Raw genomic sequence first — 27913 nt, forward strand, 5'->3', positions numbered from 1 at the left:
CAGATTAATCTTACTGTGTTAGGGTATAAAACAAGCAAAAATGAAAATTTAAGAACTTAACTATTGGTTAAAAGAAAGACAAGCATTTTCAGGTGGAATCTCAATGCAAAGCCAGAGAGTTTGAGAAAATTTACCAGATATTACAACATCTCAACTTGATATACTGACTGGCTCTTGTAGGAATTTCTATTTGTTGTTGTTCTAAATGAGCCAAAGGATTATTTTGTGCACTGTGTAGCTCCCTACCCTATGATTTCGCAGCACCACATGCATAGAGGAAATATTTCCCATCAGAATGCACCTTCTAAGTTGCATCAGTGAGCAGAATATCCAAAGCAGGGTACAAACATGTCATGAACAAGCTATCATCTCTTTCAGAAGAGCACTTATGTGACCTTGCAGTGATTTTAAAGGGATTATGCAGTGCAACAATTCCTGAATAGCAAAAAGGAATTCAAAAGAACATTGTCTATACTTTAGTCTTTATTTTTAAAAGCCCATATGATGGAATGAGGGCAAAAGGATACTTTTTATTTCAAAACCACACACTTCTGAAACAATTTGGTGAGGTTTTACTGAAACGTGAACTTTTTGCTGGCTTTAATTTTGTTTGTGATTTTATTCTCATAGTTTCTTTTTGTTACCTAAAGTCGATAAAGTTTCATTGCATTCTTTCATATACTGATAATTCTGTTACAAGATCATCTTGCAGCATATAAAATACTGACTGTCTATGTGGTCTTTGAAAATGTGAACCTGGCCTGAAATTAACAAAGAGACAGTACAGAAAGTGGCACTGTCAATTAAAAGTCATTTTTAGAGTACAATAATGAAAAATGAACCAGCTAGTCTGGAGATTCAAGGAAGCTAAATGTTAATATAACATATGAGTAATGTATGTGGATATATCTTCCCATGCTTCATCAATCAATATATAGTCAGGGTCTAGTGGAGATTTCTGTGCAGCAATTGAACCTCTGTGTTAAAAAGTTGCTGGGTTCATGCTTTAAGTATCTTTAGATTATGATAAACAAGACAGTGCTTAGATATTGGAGGGAGAGATTGAGATGATGAAGGGCTTGTTAAAATCGAGGCAACGTTAAATGTTCCAAGGACTGCATCAGCAGCATCAATCATATCTGAGAATTATCACAGTTAATGAACGAGCAGCAATGGTGATGAATGATGGACTATTTTTAACAGTGACCAAAGAACTGAGGGGTTTAATGCCACAATGTGCACTTTCTTTGCTATAAACAGGAAACGAAGAAAATAACCCACTCAGTGAGGCAAGTTATGTAGACGTTTATGAGGCATTTTCAAGTTATTTGAATGATGGATTATTTATCACATACGACACAAGTACTGGCTGATCCTCTCTATGTCATGGTGATCCAGACCTACCAACTTTACCTGTAAATCAGTATTCAAGGAACCGATGAACTCAGCAACTCGCACAATTGAGATCAGTTTGACAACACCATGCACGCACAAAATGATGGTGTTCCCATGGATCCCCACTAGGTCCAACTCTTGAAAACATTTTTGCTGGATTTCATGAGAAAAATACCAATAACGGACTGTCACATAACCTCCCCCACCTTGCATACAACCAAATGGAGTGGATATTTTTGCTACATTCAAATCCACAGCTGCAAGTAAGATTTCTTCACGAACTCTATCTTTCTCTCAAATTCACATTTGAATTGGAACAGTCAAATGAGCTCCCTTTCCTTGATGGCCTAGGTGAGAAATTTACTGTTGACCATAAATCTATTTTCACTGGTCAGTACACATATTGGATTCATACAATTCAATGCACTGTCCTGTTAGGATGAGCTTCATTTTAAGCTTGCTGGGACCAGTGCCAGTCAAATTATACAGCTAGATTGTAGATAGGGCTTTAAACTTCAAAAATAGGGAAGGAAGATTCAATTGAAGGGAAGTTTAAAAAGTCAAAATGGAATTAGAAAAGAGAGATGTAGGGTAATGAAGAGATGAATAATGATCAAAATGTATCAGGAAGGGGCAAAAAAAGCAAAAGAGTGCAGTAGGGATTAGAAACAAAAAGTAATAATGGTCATAAGTCATAGTTTCAGGATTTATAATTAGATAGATTACTTAAAGGCAAAAATAGAAATAAACGATTATGACTTGATAGCTATTACAGAGATGTGGTTGCGAAGTGAAGAAGACTGGGAACTCAATATTCAAGGATATTTGATGTTCCAGAAAAATAGACAAAAATGAAACTGATGTGGGGTAGTGTTGTTAATAAAGCAAGTATCAGTGCAGTGGTGAGTAGTGATATAGGTGCAATAGATTGTGGTGGAGAAATCAACTTAGGTGGAAGTAAGGAAATAACAAGGGAAGAAAGTAGTTATGGATGGAAGATGTCTTTTAACCACCAACAAGCTGCCTCACTGTAGGACAAAATATAAAACAGAAAATAATCGAAGCATGTAATAAGGGCACTAGGATTGTCGTGAGTAATTTTAATCTGCATACTGTTTGGATAAATCAGATCGGCAAGAGTAACATGGAAGAAAATGTTGTAAAGTGCATCAGGAATTGTTTCTTAGAATAGAATGTTGCACAACCAGGCCAGGAGCAGAATATTTTAGATCTAGTAATGTGCAAGGAAGGATTATTAATATGAGACCTTGTAGTTAAGGATCCTTTAGTGGCTAGCAATCTCAACAAGAACTCATTGTATTCTAGGAGGTTTCCACTGGATTGGAAAACAGTCACTGTGGTACTCCTGTTCAAGAAGGGAGGGAGACAGAAAACAGGACAATACAGTCCAGTTATTGTAACATCTGTAGTTTTGAAAATGCTAGGATCCATTATTAAGGAAGATAAAGCAGAATATTTAGAAAAGCTTAACACGATCAAGCAGACTCAACATGGTTCTATGAAAGGAAAATCATGCTTGACAAATTTGCTGAAGTTCATTGAGGATACAATAAATAGATTCGATAAAGGGGAACGAGTATATGTGGTATATTTCCAGAAGATAACAGATCATTTCCCACTGTGTACAGTGCTGAAGTCATTCATAGTTTTTTAGTTTAGTTTTTAACTCTTATTCAGAAATAACTAATTCAGAACTGCCTTGAATCAGATGTATTTCCCTAATATCTTTTGTCTGCTAAGTTTAAGTTACTCAGTTCCACAAATGCTTGGTTTCAGTTTTATAAGACTTACATAACCATCCCAAAGGAGAAGAAGCTGCTCAAGAATTTGACCTTTCTCCAAATAGTTTGGCTAATTTTAATAAGCCTCAGCTATCCTACAAATATCCCAGAGGATTTTAATGGTCTGCAATTTTTTACTTGAGCAAATAAAGTAGTGGATAAGATATTATCTAAGGGTTTCTAATACTTCTGAAATTTTAGTAAAAGCATCTTTTTTATATTATTTGGATCAACACCCCCACTAGCATGTGCAAATATGGATGTCAACCCCCTTACAGGTTCCCCAACTTTCATGAGCTACTATATCATTTAACATTATTTCTTAATTATTTGGTGAAGATTCCTTTATGACGGTGTGAGCTTTTATCTAGTCAATTTATTTACGATGTTTCATACTCCTTTTGCTTCTCTCTTATTCTCCCAATCTTAAAAAAAATCCTTTGTAAAAGATTTATCGGTAAAGATGTTTCATTTCTGTCTTTGAGTGTTGTCTTATCCTGGTTTCTAATGATATTCATGTGATAAGGATCTTTGGCATCATTATCAGTTGGATGGTTCCAGTATTTCTTCAGTAATTAACACTTTAATTTCATGCCCAGGAGTGATGTTGCCATGTATCTTTCCAGGCCTTCTTTTTCATGATTAAACTATTGCTTATACTATTTTGTTGTGTGTGCTAAGCACTGATTTAACTAATAGCATATGCATATCATCTCCATGTCTCCTTTTAGGTATATTCCTTTCCTGCTAGCTGCGATAGTTTTTTATGGTCAACTCCTACATTAATCCTCATTTTTAAATGTTTTTAATATATGTGTGTATACCTGACCTGAATAGTTATAAATATTTCTCAATCAAAACTATTTTTCTAATGAGATGGTGTTACAGCACAAGCTCATGAAACACCCCAAGACAATCACTCTTGGTACTGAAAAGTGCCCAATCTGCCTCATATTACTCTAGAAAGTGTAAGGCATCACACAAATGTGAGCAATAGTTTCTGTGCTGGTATGATGCAGATGTACAGGACATATGTTTCAAAGATTGGCAGACTATATCAATACATACTTCTTTGACTGCTTGCAACAACTGCAAACTGCATGACTGACCAACCAGTCTGTCCTTGCACAACACACAACACAGTATCAAATGTTAGATGTGATTCTACAATTGAATAACATTTGCTGGATAACACTGAGTGTGTAAAGAATTATGCAGACAGTTAATTTCAGATTGTCAGCCAGGCTCACAGTGTATTGGAAGTTACATATGTTAATGCACAGGACCTCATTCTTTGCAGACAGAAAGAACGTGTATGCACTGTACCTGTTTCAGTTCAACAAAATAGGTGACAGCCATTCACTGGTTCATTTCTCAGGGCAATGCCCTGACTAATCAGCATCAAATTGCTTCATTTAAAATTTAGTCAAAGCTTGGCAGTTAACTGTCAGCATGGATCATTGCATTCTCCATGGCAATGCCTCTGCCACTTGCCAACTAATTAGCAGTGTAAATGTTATAGTTCCTATTGAATTGGTTTTCTTGCAAATTATCCTGATGAGTACAAGGTATGATGAAGCTTCAAAAAATGCATCATTTTTTCAGAAATACTTTTGTAATAGTGTAAATGAGCATGATCAAATAGGTATCCCATTATACTCTTCTACTGATTTTCAGTGCATTACAAGTGATTTAAAATAGACTATTGTTTTGATATTGTCCAAGATTAAAATTATGGCAGTGTCAACACAGTTAACATCTATCCACATGCTCCATTTTACTGACTTGCAGTGATTTTCAGACTACAGCTTAACACTCGCAGCATCATCACTGAAGATTTATCAAAGAATAACCAGCAATTGATTACTGTGAAATTTTAACTCCAGCATTTATTGCAATATGTTATAATTGCAAATTCAGTTCATGTGGGTTGCCCATTGAAATTCCCATTTCTAGGCAGATTTGCAAAGCATTAACGCAGTGTTGTGCACTGGCAGATGTGAATGTGAATTTCTAACTCAGCTAGTGTATGTATTTGGACTTCTGCTACCGTATAATGCAAGTTAATGAATCTAGGTCTGCTAATGGGCAATGCACTGACCAAAAGCAGATGGGAGACAAAATGTAACTGAATGGGAGTGAGCCAAACATCAGCACAGCATTATTAAAATGATCAACAATGAGCAGCAATGACAGTGCCTTTAGATAGGACTGGTAGTCATTTTAGTCAAAAGGAATGGAGAGAAGACCAAAGGAATTTGAAAAGTTAACCATCTTCAAAATTAATCTTGGGAGAAATGTAGAAAAGGCTCATGACACCAATAGCATTGGTTCAAACCCTATTTCAGCTGTAGTATTTCATGCTGCTTCATGCTCCACTCAACTCTCCTCCCATCATCCCTGATCTAATTCTAGCATTATAACCCTTTATCCCTTTTTTCTCTTGTATTATTATTTAGCCTCACTTTATATGTATTCATTTTAGTGTCAACCATTCCCTACGATGCTGCATTCTATATTGTCACCACTCTTTGGATAACAACTCTGCACTGGATTTCTGGGTGAATATCTTATATTAACGGCCTCTAGTTTTCCTCTTCCTCACAAGAATAGTTTCTCTGTATCCACTCTTTGAAACCCCTATGTGATCTTAAAGACGTCTTTTGGGTCACTCTTCGATGTTCCTTTTGAAAACATGTGTACACTTGTAACACCAATATCCATCTGATGTATAAATACTGCACATGACAAAATGCTCATTCTCACTCAGAGGCATAAAGATTAGATCTGGAACAGATTTTATTTTAAGGTATTTTGGTTGAGGCAGTCTTCTAATTATTAGCCTGAAACTATTGCCACTTTATGGATGAATTATAGCTTTAAAACATCAATATAATTTTTCAAACTACAAAGTACAAGCAGACAACCATTTATATTTGTTCTTCTAACTAATTACCATGTAAGCATAACCGAAGAAAATTGAAGTTGACGAATACCATTCGTTGGCTTTTAAAAAGTGCTGCCGTCTGTACTGGTTAGAGTACATCTGTTACCATTTTGAGTTTTATAGAAACATTTTCCCTTTCAATAGATTAACAGCAGTTCCTGTAAGTGGACCAAGTCCTGATAATCTGCCCTCTGCAAATGCATGTGGCCTAAGGATTAATAGTTAATTTTGTTCACAATAACTGCTTTATTGGATTACGTATAAAGGCTGATATCCGAATGTCAGTTTTTGTTCAGCCAGATAGTGAACAGACTTAATGCATGCAGACACTGTGCATAGCTGGTCTACTGGATCCCCTGGAATTGGCCTTAATTACATCTTCATAACAAACCTCTGACCTGTTGGGCTGTTTGCTGGGAGCTTGGATCATTGGAATGGATGGGGAAAGGATTGCAGGCTCTGTTGCATATCTTAATGGTCTGCAGTACTCTTGTAAAGGGACTGGGTTTTTAAAGCCAAAAAACACTCTACTGTTTGTGATAATCTTATCTGTACAATCTATAAAACTGCAGCAGCTAAAGAGTATGAATTTCATTGGGTGTGACTGTGGAGCTAGGAAAAAGACAAACAAAAGGCTGTGTTGCTTAACACTTGTGCTACACTCTGCCCCATTGGTGAACAATTTAGCCCACATGGGATGATGTAGCAAAAAGAGTGAATTCTGTTTCTGACACCCCAGGGAAACTGAAAATAAATCTATAAAAAAAATGAAAGAACTGCAGATGTTGTAAATCAGGAACAAAAACAGAAGATGCTGGAAAAGCTCAGCAGGTCCTTCTGAGGAAGGGTCACCAGACCCGAAACGTTAACTCTGATATTTTCTTCACAGATGCTGCCAGACCTGCTGAGCTTTTCAAGAACAAAAACAGAAGTTACTGGTAAATGAATCTTGCCAGCCTAAGGAAATCAGTGTATCACCATACTAAACTGTTAACAATATGCAGATCACAAAGTATTTATCTCAGATGGCGTATTTGCAGATGCCAGCTATGCCACCATGGTCTATGTTCTGGTCATATCCACCAGGACCATCTGTGATGCATGGATAGATCTACTATCATCAATGCTTCTTTGAATTCAACTAAGTTACTGACACCAAATGGTAAAGGATGTTGGCATTAAGTCTTTAGTAGCAAATGAGTTTAGTCTTGATAAACAAGTTTATTACAGTGGTCTTAGTAACTAATTATACTACATCTGAGATACATGAGAGTACATCAAATCTCGGGCTATATTCAAGAGTAAGAACACATTGTTGGTACTAAAATAAGCTGGTACATAACTTTGAAATAAATAAACAACTAGAAGATGACACCCCTATTTTCAGGTTAACTCCTCACAGGAACACTCCTTTATATTTGGTGGGCAGTACTGACTAACTTATACAACATCAACCCCCTATTGCATCTTGATGCTGCCACCAATAAAATAATAACCTTATTTTTCTTCCATAGCTTACTTAATATGCATTTCCATGTTGTAGTGCCATATATCTTCACACTCAAATCCATAAATGAATGGTCAGCAAGCCATCTTCCAGCAAAATCAATTTATATATGGCATGTCAGAAGTCACATGACACCAGGTTATAGTCCAACAGGTTTATTTGGAATCACACAAGCTTTTGGAGCGCAGCCGCTTCAGTGAGAGAACAGGGCACACAGACAGAGTTTATAGGCAGAGAGATCAAAATATGGAGTGTCAGATGATATGTCTCTGCAGGTGACCAAGAGTATTAGACAGTGTGTAAAGTGTTCATAAAGTCAATGTCAGTGCTGTGCTGTCAGGACAATCAGGCAGAGCTATAGGAATATACAAAAGGCAATATTTCAGGTCAGACACTGAATTGTAGGTGTGAAGCTTTGTTCAGAATCTGTCTGAGTTTTAACCTGGAATCAGGCTGGTTTTATTCCAAAAGCTGGAATTTAAAATTTGTAGTCAGTGTGGCATCTTGTGTGTCTTTTTTTTGAATAAAATAGAATGTCTCTACAAATAAACAAACATCTTGGATGAAATGATTCATCCCATAGGTGTGTGTGTGTGTGCACGAGTTCCCGCGCAGACGGTTTATGATCTTTGATCTCTCTGCTCTTGATCTCTCTGCCTATAAACTGTGTCCATGTGCCCTGCTCTCTTACTGCATCTGGCAAAGGAGCTGCACTCCAAAAGCCTGTGCAATTCCAAATGAACCTGTTGGACTATACCCTGGTGTTGTGTGACTTCTGACTTTGCCCATCCCAGTCCAACACCGGCTCCTCCACATCATATATATAGCATATTTATCTCTCCACAGATATGCTGAGTTGCAGGATAGGCATTTGGTAATACAAACGTCAACCTTCAAACATCGCAACATCTCTTTCTCACTGACAGGAAGAGCTAAGATGCAAATAAAGAGACAAACTGCACAACAGAATGTTTAAATAACTTCAAATCTTTCAGTATCTTCAGCAACAACATGGAATATAAAACAGTACAGCACAGGAACAGGCCCTTCACCCAATATGTCTGGGCCGGCCATAATGGCATTCTAAATTAATCCCATCTGCCCACACATGGTCCATATCCCCTCTATTCCCCACCTGTTCATGTGTTAATCTTAAATGGCTCTTAAATATTGCTATTATATCTGCTTCTACCACCGCCCCAGCGGCACGTTCCAGGCACCTACCACCCTCTCTGTAAAAAAAATTTTCTTGCACATCTCCTATAAACTTTCACCCCCTCACTTTAAACCTATGCCAATTAGTATTTAACATTTCCACCCTGGGAAAAAGACTCTGACTGTCCACCCTATTCATGCCTCTCATAATTTTGTATACTTGTATCAGGTCACCCTGAGCGTCCGATGCTCTCGTGAAAACAATCCAAGTTTGTCCAACCTCTCCTTAAAGCTAATACACTCCAATTGATGCAACATCCTGGTAAACCTCTTTTGCACCATCTCCGTAGCCTCTACAATCTTCCAATTGTGTGGTGACCAGAACTGCATGCAATACTCTGAATGTGGCCTAACTAAAGATTTAAACAGCTGCAACATGACTTGCCAACTTTTATACTCAATGCCCTGACCAATGAAAGCAGGTATGCCATATGCCTTCTTTCCCACCATATCCACTTGTATTGCCACGTTCAAGCAGCTGTGAACTGCGCCCCAAGATCCCTCTGTATACCAATGCTGCTAAGGGTCCACCCATTTACTACATACTTTCCTCTTGCATTTGATCTCCCAAAAAACATCACCTCATACTTGTCTGGATTAAACTCCATCTGCCATTTCTCCGCCCAACTTTCCAATTAATGTATACTTAATTGGACGTTTAAGTGACTAAGCACAGACAGAGTGAGACAGACTAATGTTTGGAAGCCTACCTCTAGCACAGGTTAGTGCTATTCTTTGTCTTGGATTCTTTTGCCCTATTTTCATTCAATCTTTATTGATATGATATACACTCAGACAACACCATGGTACATAATGCATTTCCATTTAATTATGTTTTAAGTGTTCCTTAACACAGATTATTCATGACTCTATGGATTCTATTTTCACGAGAACTGGATAAAGCTTTGACCGAAATCAAAGAAACTAGCATTATAAATCATCTTGTTGCACTCATTCCATCTGTCACATCTATGGTATATATCTATATCAATAGAGATACACACACTATCCAATTTAGAAAGGTAGTTTTGGCAATATTTGTGTTGAATTTCAGAGCAAACCTAAGGAGAAGAACACAAGGATGGTGTTAGTCAATAAATGATCTAGCTGCAGCCCTATTTTGGATTCTTCCATGGCTACAGATCCCAGAACTGATACTCAGAAAATAATTGTCTTCTGTGTGTATATAGGCATCTACATATAGAAGGAAGCAACACAAAGAAGTATTGTTGTCGTCTCAGACGGTGAAAAGTTGTCCCAGGCACCAAACTAGCTTATTAGAAATGCTGAGCAAAATGAAGTAGATGGCAAAAGGAAACAAAGTCCAGTTCTTGATGGAGATTCCTGCATATTTGGAGGATCTCTCTTTTCACCCTGAGGAATAGATTGAGACAGGCATTAAACAAGACTTCAAATTCCTTTTTAGCCGTCCAGTCACTACATCAGAAAGTGGGCCGACCTAACTAGCTGGAGGAGTATTGTTTTTGGACAGAAGCAAATGCAGAGTAGTCTCATGACCAAGCACAGGAAGGGTATAAAACCAACACAATCGCACAAGATTTCCACTAACATCAAAATCCAGCATCAATTGTCCTGGTCTTTGGAAAAAGACACAGTGACACAAAATGTAATGACAAAGAAATGTCTACCAAACATGCACTATAAACCACATTAATTTGCATCCTTCTCTGACATGTCCATATTTTTTCTGTATTTATTTTACAATTGAACTCACTTGCTGCACACTCTCAATTCTGTGCTGTCAGTAAATATTCTGTTGTGATCTCTACATCGGAGTACAAATTGTCTACACATACAGGGAAGGGTATTTCCGGCTTTCAACCTTTTTTGTTTCTGAATATTAGCCACTTAACATCTTTATTTCCATCATCTGAATTTCTATCCAAGATGCTGAATTACACCTTAAACCATATGCTTCAATTTTTGTAATAATTCTCTTGTGATCTGTTTTATCCAATGTCTTTTAAAAGTGCATATACATTACATATACTCTCCCTTACGTGCACATTGACCACATTGCAAAAAGACTCTTGCTAAGTTTGAAAAATACAACTTACAACAATACAACGGTTGTTTTGTTGAAAAATACAACTTTTCTCTAACAAATCTATTCTGCCTCTCTGTGTTTAACCCATAAATTCCAAATGTGCACCCACTTAACCTTAGATTATGATTTCTAAGTGCTGCTGTTACTCACAAAAGACTTTAGACTATTTATGCCCTTGAATTTTAAACAAAACAAAACACTGCTTTTTTTTATTTTGTGATCTTACAACAGTAATTGCTTTGATCACTATTTTAATTAAGTAGTTAACCCAATTAAAAAAATTGAGTTAGTGTCTTTACTAAAACAGAGAACAGAAGAATTCCACCCAAACATGTTAATCAATTTGTTAAATATAGCACACGGAGGAATATCTATTCCCAAAAAAACACTAAAGAGAATAAAACCGCTTTCATTTTGTGCATATAATCAAATGAAAATGTTTGCGCTGATTGAATGCTATTTTTAATTTTCTGCAGCATCCCAGTGCTTATGCATATTGTGCGGCTCTAACCACACTTTAATTTCTAATCATAAACAAATGTATTGACTATTACTGTTTCCCTCATTCTTCCTACTGGGAATCAGCACAAGGAGCCACATCGCTAAGTTGAATCCCACAATGCATTCTTTGGCAATAATTGTCACTGTAAAGCATCAGGGATCACTGAGAAAGAGGCAATTAAGCCTCAGAAAGGGCATGCAATTGATTTTTATTTTAAGGTTCTGAAAAAGACCAGGTTGTTAAAAAAAATCACCAAAAGTGGGACTTGAAAATTGGTTCAGTCATTGCAGTCTGCAGCTATGCAAACTTCTAACGAGAGGCCTAATCCAAGCCAGAGATTTGATATATGCATGACTAATAGCACAAATCCAGTGAACCAGCTATGTACAGTGTAGAAATGTGTCAATTCATTGCAATTTGCATCCTTAATAATTGGGTGAACATTGTCTGCTGGAAACTGGGGCTTCTGGATGTTAAAGCTGTCCACCGCTGTCAAATACAGCTTCCACTACCCAATGATTGTGTGGGCCAAAGGAGTTAGTTTGTGCAAAGTTCTGGACCACTGTTCCTTAACTATTGGTATTTAGTTCTGGCTGCTTTATCACAGAGTTGTCTTAGAGGCAGTTCAAAAAAAGTCAACTAAGTCGAGAATGGAAACAAGCATTTCACCAACAAAGAGTATGGGCGCCATTGTTACACTGAGGAGAAGGCATGTTATAAGTGACCATAATGAAGTACTTAACCTCTTCAAGTGAATAAATAAACTGGATCCTACAGAGATGTTCAATATTAAGGCAAACTTTAGGACAAGAGAAAATAGATTCAAATGTAGATTATAAAAAGTGAATTATTACAGTTAAGATATTTATGGAGAATATGTGGAACAAATATCATGAAGCTATTGGAAGAAGAGTTTATAAATTCAAATGGGAATTTGATAAATCTTTGACAGTTACAAACTGAAGATTAACGGAAATAATGTGGTGAAGAAAGTCTGTAACCTTGATTACAAATTGTCTTTTGTAGTCCTATGCAATACTAAGTTCACAAGTTCATTGAAATATATCAGAGACTTGGCCAGGGAAGAGTTAAATTAACACCAAAATCTGTCAGATAATGTTCAGCTGGTCACATTCCTAGACTTTTCTTGTCCTTCTTTTTATGTTCAATTAGTGTAATGCAATCACAAAAGACCATAAAACCATAAGACGATAAGATGTAGAAGGAAAAGTAGGTCATTCAGTCCATCGAGTCTGTTCTACCATTCAATAAGATCATGGCTGATCTGATAATCCTCAACTCCATTTTGGTGCTTTTTCCCTAAAACACCTTGATTCACTTACTGGTTAAAAATCTATCTCAACCTTGAATATACTTAATGACGCAGCATCCACAGCCCTCGGCGGTAAACAATCCAAAACATTCACTACTCTCTGACAGAAGAAATTCCTTCTCACCTTTGTATTAAATGGGCTACCTCTTAGCCTGAGATTATATCCTTGGTCCTAAACTCTCCCACAAAAGGAAACAATATTTCCACAACTACTCAGTCATGTTTTCTAAGAGTCTTTCATTCTTCTAAACTCCAACGAGTACAGGAAATTTTGAAGCTAAGCACTAAATCAAACAAAGATGCCCAGTCCAACTCATGGTACATATGATTACATGAGGTTTTGATGGGTGCCAACTTTTGCTTCTTTGTAAATAGGCTAAGAAGGAATGAAAGTAATTTTATTCCATTTCATTTCAATCCCTGAGCAAGATAACGTTATGGAATTCAAGACATTTCTAAACAGTTTATTTTCGAGACTCATAACTATTAGATTTGCAAAGCAGGCTCCCCCTTCAGCCCACGTGAGATCCAGGACGAGGTTGTGGAATGAATTTATTTAAAAACAGAGAAGTGGTTACAGAAGACAAAGACTTAAAGCACAAAATCATCACAACATAGTGTCATGAAAGATGAGGATTTTCAGCAAATATGAATTTGTGTTGACAACATCTGGGAAAAACAGCATGTTCATAATATATCAATTATTTACTAAATATATTTCACTTTAAAAACACATATATATAATTGAACTTCTGTGTCATTCTGTTCATTAAGTTGAAAGCAATCAGAGGAAACAGATCAAGTGAGAATATGACCAGCACGATTTAGTTTCAGCTATTCTGCCATTGACCTTTAACTCTAGTATGTATTGTTTCCAAAGTGGAAATGCTTTGACTTTGTCACCAATCCTGCATTTGTGTCCAATGCAGTAATGGAATAATAAGGCATTATAAAATTATCTGCACAGGGGCAGTACGGCGGCTCAGTGGTTAGCACTGCTGCCACACAGCACCAGGGACCCAGGTTCAATTCCATCCTCGGGCAACTGTCTGTGTGGAGTTTGCAATTCTCCATGCCTGCGTGGGTTTCCTCTGGGTGCTTCGGTTTCCTCCCACAGTCCAAAGATATGCAGGATAGGTGGATTGGCCATGCTAAATTGCCCATAGTGCCCAGGGATATTTAGGTTAGGTGGATTAGACATGGGAAATGCAGGGTAGGGGAATGGGTCTGGGTGGGATGCTCTTTGGAGGGGCAGTGTGGACTTGTTGGGCCGAATGGCCTGTTTCCAAATTGTAGGGACTCTATGACCCCGACAGGAGTTAAAAGTAACAATGTCATAATTCAAAAGAAAATTAATATGACTGAGTTTTCAATCAGTCATTTCGGTTTTCAATCAGTCATTTCAGTATTGGGGCCCTTAAAAGACCATGCATTCAATGTATTGTTGGAGCTTGAATAGGCATCGGTAGATTTCTTTTATATTTGCATTATGTGACCAGGAGTTTGCACCCTTTCTCTGTTGTCACTTCCTTTAAAATCAATAATTAGTGTCCTTGGCAATAGTTGATTATTTTAACCTGTTCTTGAACTCTGAGTTGTTCTGAGATAAGTGTTAGATGCATAAGCAAATTTCAGCAGAGCTATTAAAAATTAGGCCTCCACAGCCAGAGCAAATTGAACTACACACCAACTTGTACACAATTTCGAAAACAAAGGGAATAATGATCAAATAATTGGGTGAGATTGAAATAAGGTAACTTTTTTATCTACTTGTTTGTGGAAGTTGATTTTTATTTTCCAATGGCTCTCTGCAAACTGGCTCATTTGTTTTCTTGAATCTCTCGACCATATGGTCATCACGGAGTTCATGTAATATGGTATATGGTACAGAAAAGATAAATCAAGAAAATTACTTCAAACTAGATTGTGAATGCATGACAAAGGGTCACAGGCTCAAACTATTCAGCGGTGAATTTGAGGCTAATATCAGAAAATTCTTCGCACAAAAATGAATACTACATGGGATGGAAGCCAAGGTTGACAGGGGAGGTGAAATGATTGGATGCCTCAGTGAGATAATTTTAGTGTCTTCCTCAATGGATGGACAAAGAAAGATGGCCTGAATAACTTTCCCTTTTCACTATTACAAGTCTCTTTAAAGTAGTCCAAATTAAAGCTTCAGAGATAGTAGGATTAAATTAAAGCTTTCTCAGTTGATTAAACCAATAGGTGGTACAGAGGTTGATAATCTCCTCGTATGTTTAGAAACTCATTCAGGCTGCTTTTAAGGTGGTAAACTGGCACATGTCAAAATCTATGCAACCGAAGATTACATCCTGAGGATGATGAGAAATTCACCCTTGGGCCTCACCTAAATATTCAGAGTGTCAGCTGACTTCTGTAGTACCTCAGAAAAGTCCATGTGTGGACAGAGTTTGGTTGGCGGTGAAGGTGGGGCTGTAGGGATTGTGAGGGAGAGATCATAACTGATAGTTGGCACTGGTCTGGAGAAGTACAGTGAAGCCAGGAAAATAAGAAAGATTTAGATTTTTAACGAAATACTTTCTCAAGTGTAGTCACTGCTGTAATGTAGAAAACATAGCCAATAATTTGTGCACAGAAAACTCCTATAAACAGCAAGGTGATAATGACAAGATGATATGTTTGTGTGAGGGTCAGTTTAGTTCAGTTGGCTGGATGGTTGGTTTGATGAAGCAGGGTGATGCCAACATTGTGTGTTCAATTCCCATCACTGGCTGAGGTCACAATGAAAGACCTGCTTTCTCAACCTATCCCTTTGCCTGAGGTACGGTGGCCCTCAGGTGAAATCACCGCAGTCTTCTCTCTCTAATGAGAGAGCAGCAGTATGGTCTGGTAAGACTACAGCAACTTGACTTGATGTTTGTGCGATGTTGACTGAGGGACAAATATTGGCCAGGACAATCGGTATAAGTCCCCTTCTTTATCTGCAAAATTGTGCTGTGGGATTTTGTTTTTTTTTGTGCAGCTAGGAGACAGTAGGAGCCTTGGGTTTTATATTTCATCTGAAAGTTGGCAGTTCCATCAATACAGCATTCTGTCCAGTTGCTCAGTGGTGTCAGCCTTGATTCTTGTGAGGCTCAAAACACAAATTCAGGTCTTAACGGGAAGAATGCTACTGGCCATAGCTGGCACCAAAATGGAAAACAATTAACATAATTTTTTTTTGTTGAAGGCTACCAGCGAAGGCATATCCTGAGCAGTGCATGCCTGCAGCCTACTCCATTCAGGGCAGCCCAATTTCTTGTGACAGGCATTAGGCCCTCCCTAGCATATGTAACAGTCCAATAACAATAACCTGGGCCAGTTCTTTCTCAGGCAATCTTGGGGTGACTCCAGAATGCTTTTTTTCTTCCACTTGCTTTCAAAATGGAAGCACAAGGACCAATTTCTATCCTAAAATTTCCTATTCCAGTACAAAGTGCATTGCAGCATTTAACATATTGCACGTTACTTTAGAAATGCCTTTCCCAATCCTTGTACTAAACTCCACTGGCTCAGTTCATCTGAATGCCCACTTTATACAAGCCATTTATTAATAGGAATATATTCACTTCTCAGGAAATTCCATTGAAATATTACATGCTGCCCAGATTATAAATCAAATATCAAAATAAATAACTGTTTCCTGCCAGCTTTCTACCTGTAGGAATGAAACCGAAGTCAAAGCAAACTTACATGAGTCACGTTCTACTGGGATTGAAGTGCCAATTGAATGGATGATTGTTATTAGGTTTCATCCTCAGAATTAGTCTTGTAATGGAAACTGAAGTAGTGGAAAGTCAGTCCTGAACATTACGGAACAAGTGCTCATTAACCAGATTTTCATACCTGTGCACAATCCCAAATTCTGAGCTGTCATTCAGCCATTCTTTCCTTATTTGTAACAGAACACCTTCATTTGACAAAGCATACGCTGGAGAGACAGGTTGCCTCGGTGGTAAAGACAGTACTATTTATAACCTTATCAGGTTCACCTCAGACATCAACATCTGACACATGTTTGTAACTCTAATAAAAGTATTAAATGCAAGAATAACAATGAATAGGTCAACTGAAGGATTCCCAAAAAAATATGCCATTCTGTCACCCAGTCTTCACCTGCAATCATGTAACGGAGTTCGATGAATGCTGTTAAATGGGTTATACCAGAGAATGTCACCTGGCTTCACTAAAGAATTACTTAGAAAGCCTTTCTGTGCTAGATTGCTCAACTGAAAGATTTGGGGTTCACTGTTAGCTTGGAAACTTCATTTTTCCTTTCCTGGATATGATAAATCACAAAAACTTTAAATAAACTAGTATACGGACTTGTTGCACATGAAATAATCTGTCCTTTCCTTAATTACACTCATTTTAAATTCTGTAGGATTTAGTTGTGCTACCCAGTAAACAATGAAGCATTGAGAGTAAAAAAGCATATTAAGAAGAAACATTAATACTTCGAAGTTCAGATAGGCCTATAGCAGATTATCCTTGAACAAGTTACAAACTGCAAATCATGAAGAGGCATTATCACTGCGACAACCTCTATGAAAAAACAAATAAAATAATTATTTCTACTGTTAATTTTGCTTTGTTTGCTCCATTCCTATCAATACTTGAATAATCCAATTTAAATATTGCCTTGATTATATCATCACAGGAACTTGATACAAATCACATGGTTTGGTCTACCACAACTGGTGCAAGTACGGCATTGTGGCAGTGGCTTTATGTCCTTGAAATTGTACAAGTGAAATCAAAGGCAATAAAAATTCGGTGGTCTGCATAATGGGTAGCCAGGATGTCCAACCATTGCAGATTCTCTTGCATCTCCCTCGAATGCTTGGGGTGCCTTTTGTCCTGGATTCCTCGAGGCAACAACTGAGGAGTGTGCTCACAGTCTCCCCTCCTAACTACCCAATCATGTGCACAGTCTAAAGCTAGCAAAGTGTTCATGTGTTGGCACGCAATCACAATGAAGCATCAGCACTAGCTGGCACAGCCCCTTCTTCAGAATTGCTTAGCTTCAACTAGTGGGTGTTTGGGTTGGGGAGTACTTCAGGAAATCCGGGGGTTTGAGGTTGAAGGTGGTTCAAGCCAGATTCCAGCGAGCGCAGTTTGCATAGGTGTCAGGGAATGGGGGTCTGAGCAGGCCTAACAGAAGAGGAGTGCTGTAGGCAATAAAGACAAAGGGAGTTTGATAGGGAGGGTAAGAGGATTTGAGCTGGGTGGGAGTGGTAGGGCAAATTATGCAAGGGATTCCAGGCAGGCCCATGGTGGAGGATTAAGAAGAGAAGTTACTGAGTGAGCGGAGGAAGGAGTTTGTGGTGAGAGAGCTTCTCAGGAGTTGAGGGAGAAGTTTGGACCTGCAGTCTTATTAGCAGACACTCCCCTCTGCTGCCGTCATTCCCCATCAGTCCTTTGCTCTTGTTGGCAAGCTCTTCTGGTAAAATGTGGCTGTTAGTTTTTTTTATCCCCTCTCAGAGTTGGTTACACTATCGTAGCTGACAAGCAGCATCAATTTTACAGGTTCAAAAGCAAACCCCTGGAGTCTGATTATATGAGAGAGCGGAATTAACCTTTCATTGAGATATGCTCATAATCTAATTATGATACTCAAGCTTTGACATACAATCACTGAAGATTATTCCGATCCTGAACAGAAATGGAGACAAATTAGCAATCAAGTTTTTGTCTGCCTTTGGTGTAAATTGTACAGATGGATGGTGCTAACTAAGTTTGGTGCTGAGGAAACTAACACATTTCAAATTCTTATATTTTGCAAATAAAATTGCTGAAGGCTGAGCCAAATGCTGAATATTAATCACTGCCCTAGAAGTCACTCGAACAATAAAGTTCTCGAACTTCTTTGGAGTTGCTAGGAACATCTTTGTGGAGTTCCACTACAAAGGCTCACCTTATTACCCGTGCAGTTAATTCCCAGGCTATTCATAGATGATGTTTTGCCATCAAGCCCAGGCTGCTGTAACTGCTGCTCTCGTTGCAACTGCTCTCTCATTTTCCGAGCTTCCTGGATAGCCTTCATCACTGCATCCTGGTCACCCAGGAAGGCTGTTGAATTCAGAGTGGAGAGAATGTCTATGGGAGGGAAATAAATAAAAATTATTAAGTTTCCCAAGAAGAAATACACTGATTTGGGGCAAAACGGGTGAATTACAAAAAAGAAATAAATATCACTTTGACTCATAGAGATCCTCGTTGTCCAGTTCAACAACTGTAATAAAAGACTTAGGTCTGCAACACATGCGTTAACTAACAATCTGTTGGTGAATTGAAAATATTCAGTATGAAAAATTTATTTTATTCCAATGTCAAGATTGCTTTTACTTTTTTTTAGAAAAAAAAACTCTTTAAAACAGAGGCAAATTTAGATTCAGACGAGAATCTCCTGAAGCCATTAATTATTAATGAAGCCGTTCCTTTCAGTACATTATCTGGAACATTGATTCCTCAGAATATGCTCCACACTGCCACAGTCATCTCTTGCAAATGGTTTCACACTTCTCTACTGGATGCATTAAACCCTGTATCACTGACCCCATTCAGAGCAGGCAAAGCTGAGGAAGCAGTTTAAAACTACCTTCCCTACTACTGATATTTTTTATTCTTCTTTTTCATTTATGCCACCTTTTTAAATGAATTTAAAATAACCAATTTTTTTGAAGATATGAATTACTCAAGTGTAGTGATCCATATAGAAATTATAGGACTTTTTGGTAATGAATAATGTTTCCCTCTGGACCCTGTTTTCAGTTACATCAGTCAGGCTTTCAGCTGCTCATCACCCAAAGCCACTAAGCACTTTTCAATTATGTTCAGCGCCATTGCGTTAATCAAAGCTACAAATTATTTTGAACTCTACATCCCAAATGAGGACAAAAAAAGAAAGATCTTAGACTTTGCTCATTAGATCTTGCCCACACAGTGAAACTCCACAGCAAAGGTAGACCTTTAGTTGGAGAGGGAAATAAATAATTCTCAGCCTTCCAAGTTTGGGACATTCCAGAAATTGAACAGCAAAATTTAAGCGTAGCCAACTTTTTCTTGCAACACGGTGAATGTGAACTTAACTACTCTGTTTATGGGACAGACAAGATGTACTCATGAGGAACAGTTCCTTGACCCACTGCTTCCAATGGGGAGCTTCACTCGATTCTTAAGCCCCAGTGACTGTAAGCTCCAAAGGATTCAAGGTTTCAAGATTCTGGAATTAGGCATAATATCTTGCGGAAGGCCACAATCCTGAGAAATAATGTGATTAATGACCACTTACAAAAGACATATTATGTATCAATTCAATTTTGTCTTTGTTAAAAAAACTTTCTTACCTATCTACCACAGCCTCTCGTGAATCGCGTTTATAGCATTACTGGAGAACTGTGATCTGTATAAGACGCAGAGACATATTGGGCAGAAGGTCTGCCAAGGCTCACAGGTGAGGAAGAGGCTGGGTGTAAGGTAGTCTATGTGCTGTATTATATCTCTGACTGATATAAGCTAAACTGTAAAGAGCACAATGTAATCACATGCTGTAAGGCAGCAGAAATACTGGATCGCTATTAAAGGCTGAGTTATTTATCGATTAGTTCAAAATCAGTAACTCTGTCTCTGAGTTATTGAAAGTATAAACTGATGTCAATTGATCTTTGGGGATTGGATAATGATTCACCAAACATATTTGCATGTCAGAAATAGGACAATTGTGCATAGCAATGATATACTGTAGATTTTCACATTTCTTGGAGCTAAGAAACAAGAACAAGGAAAAAAAGCAATGCATTTTCATTTGTCAATGCATCATTCTCCTGCAGAGTATTAGCTGGAAGCATTGCTGGTTTTGTTTTGCATATCTTTCATTTACACAGGTGAGAATCGATAATAAAACTTGCATTTGTGTTAGACTGCCTACATCGTTCATCCATTCTTCTTCTTCAAGCATTCCACCTCTCAGTGAAAATCTTCATTCTCTACCACCCTCCCAAATATGATAAAAATGTTGTCACTGAAAATTCTTCATTGCTTTACTCCCTCAACATCTGCAGCAAACGGCTTCGGTTCTAGTCATTTCCATCTCAATCTGAATGCAAAATCCTCTCTCCTCTTCATTCATTTTCGCTCTGTCTAAGTGTCACCTTCATTGTGAACTTCTGAACCAATCTTCACAGACAAGCCTCTAACTTTGCCATCTCATTTGGTCTTGTAAGTCTCAACATTTCAATAACAGATAAGCCCATCTATGATCATTCCATTAAATCACAGCCCATGTCCCTTTGCCACACCCCAACATATCTTCTATAGTCACCCTGGAAAACTGTATCTCTCAATTCAATTACAACTACATTTTCCAATGTCCAGATAGTCAGCCTTTAACCCTCCAGTCAATGCAATATTTCTGCAGTTAATGATTAGATCAATTACACCCACATATTTACTTTTGCTATTGACATCCCTATTCAAACTACTACTCTGTCAGCCTGGGAAGTTCTCCCAGTATAGCCCTCATCTCCACTACCTTAAGTCAAAGCTACAGATTTTAATGGATTTGATGAACAGCTGTCATTGCCATCCATAACCAGACCTGGGTGGAGCTGCAGAAATCACTTTTGGTCTTGTCTGCTAAACTTACTCACTATTCCAGAATCAATCTGGAAAGCAATCATACCCCTGTCTTCATTTCTCCACGACAAAACCTGTCCTTAAACCTTTCTCCATGTCTCCTCTATCTCACCTCCAAAATCATTGTGAGTAGGTAACTAAATAACTGCCTCTACACTTTATTCCCAACTGGTCAAGCTTCCATTAATGCAACCCCTGAATTCACATATTTCTATAATTTCTCTCCAATATCCCCTCGTGAATTCATCTTGTCCATAATACTTCCTGCTTCCTTAACTCTATTCTCTCTGAATTACTGACCACCAAACTTTCTATCATGGGCTCTTTGTCCACTGATCATGCAAACAGTTCTCTTGCTTTAATGCCGGTCTCTACATTCTTTAAATATACTGCTATTACCCCTCTCCACAAAACAAAATTCTTGAACCTATCCACCACCCAATCTCCACTTCCCTTTCCTCTCAAGTCCTCAAGTGTCACCAACTGCCAAATCTGCATTAATCTCTCCCAGAGTTATATTTTTCTCATTTTTTTTAACCCTGCCATAGTACCAAAACAGCTCTTATTAAAGTCATAAATGACATCTTGTGTGACTGTGACATAAATAAACTATCCTTTCTAATTTGTATCTACTTACCTGCAGCCTATAAGACCATAAGATCGTATGATACAGGAGCACAATTAGGTCATTCAGCTCTTTGAGTCTGCTCCACCATTCAGTCAAGCTGATCTGTTTCTTAACCTCATTCTCCTGCCTTTTCTCCCTGTAACCTTTGATCCCCTTAATCTAGAACCTGTCTCTGTTTTAAATACACTCAATAACTTGGCCTCCACAACCTATTGTGGCAGTGAATTCCACAGATTTACCACCACCTGGCTGAAAACATTTCTCTTGATCTTAGTTCTAAAAGGTCGCCCCTTCACTCTGAGCCTCTGCTCTCAGGTTCTTGTCTTTCTGACTAGTGGAAACATCTTCTCCACGTCCACTCTATTCAGGCTTCTGACTATTCCGTGATTTATAGTCAGACCCCCTCATCCTTCTAAACTCCATCGAGTACAGAACCAGAATCCTCAACTGCTCCCCACATGACAAGCTCTCCATCTCCAGGAACATTCTTGTAAAACTCATCTGGACGTCCCCCCCCGCCATGTCTTTGTAGTTACCTTTACTCAATTGTAATACCATTACATTTTATTCCAGCTTCTCCCTCTCAAATGGCAGAGTGAATTCTATCATATTATGGTCACTGGCCCCTGGGGATTCCTTCACCTTCAGCTCCTTAATCAAGTTACACATCACCAAATCCAAATTTGCCTGCTCCCTAGTGGGTCTACCAAAAGTTGCTAGAAAAGAAAACATCTCGTAGACATTCCAGGTATTCATTTTCTTGGGATCCGCTACTAACCTGATTTTCCCAGTCTACTTGCATGTTGAATTCCCCCATGATTATTGTAATAGTGCCTTCCTTACACGCCTTCTCTATCTCCTGATTTATTCTCTGCACCACATCCTGATTACTGCTAGGAAACCTGTACATAATTCCCACCAGAGTCTTTTTTCTTTTGTGGTTTCTCAACTTTACCCACATAGATTATATGCCTTCCAACCTAAATCACTTTTCTGCTATCAATTTAGTTTCATTTCTTATGAACAAGGCAAACCCACCTTCTCTTCCAATCTGCCTGTCATAGAATTGCTACAGTGTGGAAGCAGGCCACGTGGCCTGTTGAGTCAACACCAACCCTCTGAACAGCATCCTACCCAGACCCACACCCCTATCCGATCCCTGTGGCCCTGCAATTCCCATTGCTAACCCACCCAGCTTGCACATCCCTGGACACCATGTAGGCAATTTATCTTGGCCAATCCATCTAACCTGCACATTTTTGGACTGTGAGAGGAAATCAGAGCACCCAGAGGAAATGCACACAAATAGGTAGAGAATGTGCAAACTCCACATAGTCAGTTGCCCAAGCCTAGGATCGAACCTGGGTCCCTGGTGCTGTGAGGCAGCAGTGCTAACCACCGAGCCATCGCCCACCCACGTCTTTTTGATGGGATGCGTATCCTTGGATATTTCATTCCCAGTCCTGATCCCTTTACAGCCATGTCTTTGTAATGTGAACCTTTGAGATTGTTGACTTCACCAACCCCCTCCAGCATCATTCCATAAAGTGGATGGGACTGCAATCAACAATCTCCATTCTAATCTATATATTCAAAGTCAGTGTATCATTTGCAACGGCATCTCTTTCTTCATGCACTTGCACCTTTACCACCAAGCATCTAAATCTGGCCCCCTCCTATTTCTCATCGACATGATGCTCTTTGGCATTATCATCCAAAGCCACAGCATTAATTTTCACACGTACTCTGAAAGCACTCAGCTGTACCTCATCAGCACTTTCCTCGATTCCTCCACTGTGACTAATATATCAGATTGATTATCCAGCATCCAATACCAGATGAACAGAAAGTTCTTCCAAACAGTGGTACAACCAAAGCAATTGTTCTCAGTCTTTGCCAAACTGCATTCCCTAGCTACTGACTCCATCACTCTCTGTGGCATATGAGATTAAGCTAGTGGGTTTATAAACTTAATGGCATATGTGATTCTATGATAATCTTCCAATGACATACTCCAAGCTATCACTAAAGCTTTCACTAAGCAATCACCTTTTTCCACCTCTGTTACATTGGCTGACTTTGCCCCCTCTCTGCTCATCTGCTGTGGAAACCACCATTCGTGCTTTGGTCATCATCCACTCGTGGCTGGTCTTCAACAGTCTATCCTAAACCTGACGTCATGCAAAACTCTGCAGCTGGTGTCCTAACTCGCATCATGTCCCTTTCACTCATCACCACCGTGCTCACTGACTTACACTAGTTCTCAGTCACCAATGTCTTGATTTTAGAATTTTCATTCTTGTTTTCAACCTCAACTGACTTTGCCCCTTATTTCTCTAATCTTCTCCAGTCCAACAGAGTTCTCAGAGTTAATCGTGCTCCTACAATTCTGGATTCATGAGCACCCCTGATTTTAACTGGCCACTTTCACAGTTGATTGCTTGGGCTGTAAGCTCTGGAATCATTTTCCATATCTTTCTAGCTTCATTATCTTATTTAAGACACTCTGTAAAACCCACCTCCTTGGCCAAGCTTTTTGTCATCTGCTGAAAAATCTCCTGTGTCATTTTAATGAGTTGTAATGCTCTTGTGAAGCATTTGGGCATAGTTTATTACATTTAAACTCACGAACTATATGATATTGCTGTTGTTTGGAGAAAAATCACTTACCTAGCAAAACCAAAATGAGCAGGTTTACAATTTCAGTAGGAATATTGACATGAAAACTACCTAATTATAACGTCTCTACAAATAGCATCAACAGCTAAGAGTACTAAAAGAATTCTACATTTTATCTTCACACTTACCTAAAGATGATCCTCTTCCTGGTGTGCCACCTACAGGACTGGGGATGCTGCTTTTGTTGGGCAGGTTGACCGGACTAGATTTGTTTGCATGGAAAAAGCCCTGTGTGGGCGATGTGGGAGATCGGACAGGTTCGGAAGTCTTGGGCCTGGCTGAGAGATTGAGTGGCTGTGCTGCTTCATCCTATGAATGAATCATAAACAAGCACATTTAATGCACTGAAGGTTAGATAACTATGATGTAATCCTCCAATTACTGTAATCCTGTTAACGCTAAAGTACACAATTGAGGCATTTGGAGCAAAACCTACTTTCACTCTTGAACACCCAATATTATTATTGCTGGAGCATTCCCTTTTAGTCTGATTTTTTTATCAAGAAGGAGAGCGAGGTTGTTGATTCGGAGACTAGGGTGCTGAACCTTAATAAAAGGAAACTACGAGGGTATGAAGCATGAGTTGGCCTTGATAGACTGGGGAGAGTTACTTAAAGGAATGACAGTGAATAGGCAATGGCAAACATTCAAGGAATGCATGGGGGGACCGTTTATTCCTGTCTGTTACAAAATCAAAATGGGTAAGACGGCCAATCCATGGCTTACAAAGGAAATAAGAGATAGTATCCTAAAAAGGAAAAAGCGTACACATTGGTCAAGAAAAATAATAAATCTGAGGATTGGGAGCATTTTAAAATTCAGCAAAGAAGGGCCAAGGGATTGATTAAGAAGGGGAAAAAAGAGTATGAAAGTAAGCTTGCAAGGAATATAAAAACTGACGCTAAGAGTTTCTATAGGTACGTGAAAAGAAAGAGATTGGTAAAGACAATAAAGACAATACAGACAAAAACGGGGGAATGCATAATAGGTGACAAAGAAATAGCTGAGGAACTGAATGCATACTTTGGTTCTGTCTTCACAAAAGAGCACTCAAATCAGATACCAGAATTGTTGGAGATTTAATGAGAGGGAAGAACAGAGGGATATCAGTACTAGTAAAAAAATGGTGCTGTACAAATTGTTGGGATTGAAGGCTGGTAAATCCCCAGGGCTCGATAAGCTACAACCCAGAGTACTTAAGGAAGTAGCTCTAGAAATATTGGATGCATTGGTGGTCATCTTCCAGGATTCTATACACTCTGGAACAGTGCCTGCATTTGGAAGGTGGCTAATGTCACTCCAATATTCAAAAAGGGAGGTAGAGAGAACACAGGGAATTATAGACTGGTGAGCCTAACATCAGTAGTGGGGAAAATTCTCAAATCTTGAATTTTATAGCAGAGCATTTAGAAACCAGTGGCAGGATCAGACAGAGTCAGCATGGATTTATGAAGGGGCAAATCATGCTGGACAAATCTGTTGGAATTCTATGAAGATGTAATTAGTAGAGTTGACAAGGGGGAGCCAGTCGATGTAATATTTTTGGACTTTCAGAAAGCATTTGACAAGGTCCCAATAAGAGATTAACATGCAAGATTAAAGTGCATGGGATTGGGAGAAGTATATTGAGATAGATAGAAAACTGGTTGGCAGAGAGGACACAAAGAGTAGGAATTAATGGTCCTTTTCAAATTGGTAGGCAGTAAAGTGGGGTGCCATACGGATCGGCGCTGGGACCCCAGCTGTTCACAATATATATTAATGATTTAGATGAGGGAACAAAATGTAACATCTCCAAGTTTGCAGATGATACCTAGTTGGGTGGGAGGGTGAACTGTGACGAGGATGCAGAGATCCTTCAGGATGATCTCGACAGGTTGGGTGAGTGGGCAAATCAATGGCAGATGCTGTATAATTTGGATAAATGTGAGGTTATTCACTTCAGGAGTAAAAACAAGAACGCAGATTACTACCTGAATGGCTATACATTGGGAGAAGGGAGTGCGCAGCAGGACCTGGGCGTCCTTGTGCACCAGTTGCTGAAGGTAAGCATGCAGGTGCAGCAGGCGGTAAAGAAGGCAAATGGTATGTTGGCCTTCATTGCGAGAGGTTTTGAGTGCAGGAGCAGGGATGTTTTGTTGCAGTTGTACAGAGCCTTGGTGAGAACATACCTGGAATATTGTGTGCAATTTTGGTTTCCTTTTCTGAGAAAGGATGCTCTTGCTCTCAAGGGAGTGCAACAAAGGTTTACCAGACTGATTCCAGGGATGGCAGGTCTGACATATGAGGAGAGATTGACTAGGTTGGGATTGTTTTTGCTAGAGTACAGGTGAATAAGGTGGGGAAGGGGTGATTCTCCTAGAGACTTATAAAATTCTAGCAGAACTGGACAGGGTAGATGCAGGGAGGATGTTCCCGAAGCGGGGTGTGTCTAGATCCAGCGGTCACATTCTGAGGATTCAGGGCAGATGATTTAAGATGGAGATGAGGAGACATTTCTTCACCCAAAGAGTGGTGAGCCTGTGGAATTTATTACCACAGGAAGTAGATGATGCCAAAACATTGAATGTATTCAAGAGGCGACTAGATATAGCACTCGGGGCAAATGGGATCAAAGGTTATGGTGAGAAAGCAGGATTAGACTATTGAGTTGGATGATCAGGCATGATTGTGAAGGATGGTGGAGCAGGCTCAAAGGGCCAAATGGCCTCCTCCTGCTCCAATCTTCTATGTTTCTATTTACATACAAGTAATTGTTTTCCTTAAATCATAATGATAGCTTTGCTTTCAACCTTATCACTTTAATCTGATTAGTTTTATCCTGATTAGATGAATCTACCATCATGCTTACCACAGGTAGTAAATATTCTTAGTCATTGTCATTACTATTCACATATACATCTCACTTGTAAGTAATGGATAGAATCTTATAAGGATCTGAGCAACATGGGCTATAGTGAGATTTATGGAGAATTGGACGAAAAGTCAAGTGAAACTGATCTCGACATTGGGTGCAACACATTCTTTACATTTTTGCCATTCTTTACACTTTTCAGAAGTGGCAGGGCAAGTTTTTAATTAGCAATATGCCCCTACCTCACGAAAGGATATTATTGTTTGTTAAACAACTTATTTATGGCCCAGAGATAACAAGGTGTAGAGCTGGATGAACACAG

At 38.8% G+C, this 27913-nt stretch overlaps 1 protein-coding gene across 4 annotated transcripts in view; it reads right to left on the reverse strand.

The window, feature by feature from the left end:
• sox6 (SRY-box transcription factor 6) overlaps positions 1-27913 on the reverse strand; it is a 480402-nt gene that overhangs the window by 36090 nt on the left and 416399 nt on the right. For all 4 annotated transcript variants that reach the window (XM_020517374.2, XM_020517366.2, XM_048606988.1 and 1 more), the window contains exons 9-10: positions 24866-25046; positions 18711-18892 (exon numbers count right to left, since the gene is read on the reverse strand). In XM_020517374.2, coding sequence (XP_020372963.1) covers positions 18711-18892; positions 24866-25046 — 363 coding nt within the window. The remainder of the gene's footprint in view (positions 1-18710; positions 18893-24865; positions 25047-27913) is intronic.

Source organism: Rhincodon typus, chromosome 17 (assembly GCF_021869965.1).
Source record: "Rhincodon typus isolate 14 chromosome 17, sRhiTyp1.1, whole genome shotgun sequence".
NCBI lineage: Eukaryota > Metazoa > Chordata > Chondrichthyes > Orectolobiformes > Rhincodontidae > Rhincodon > Rhincodon typus.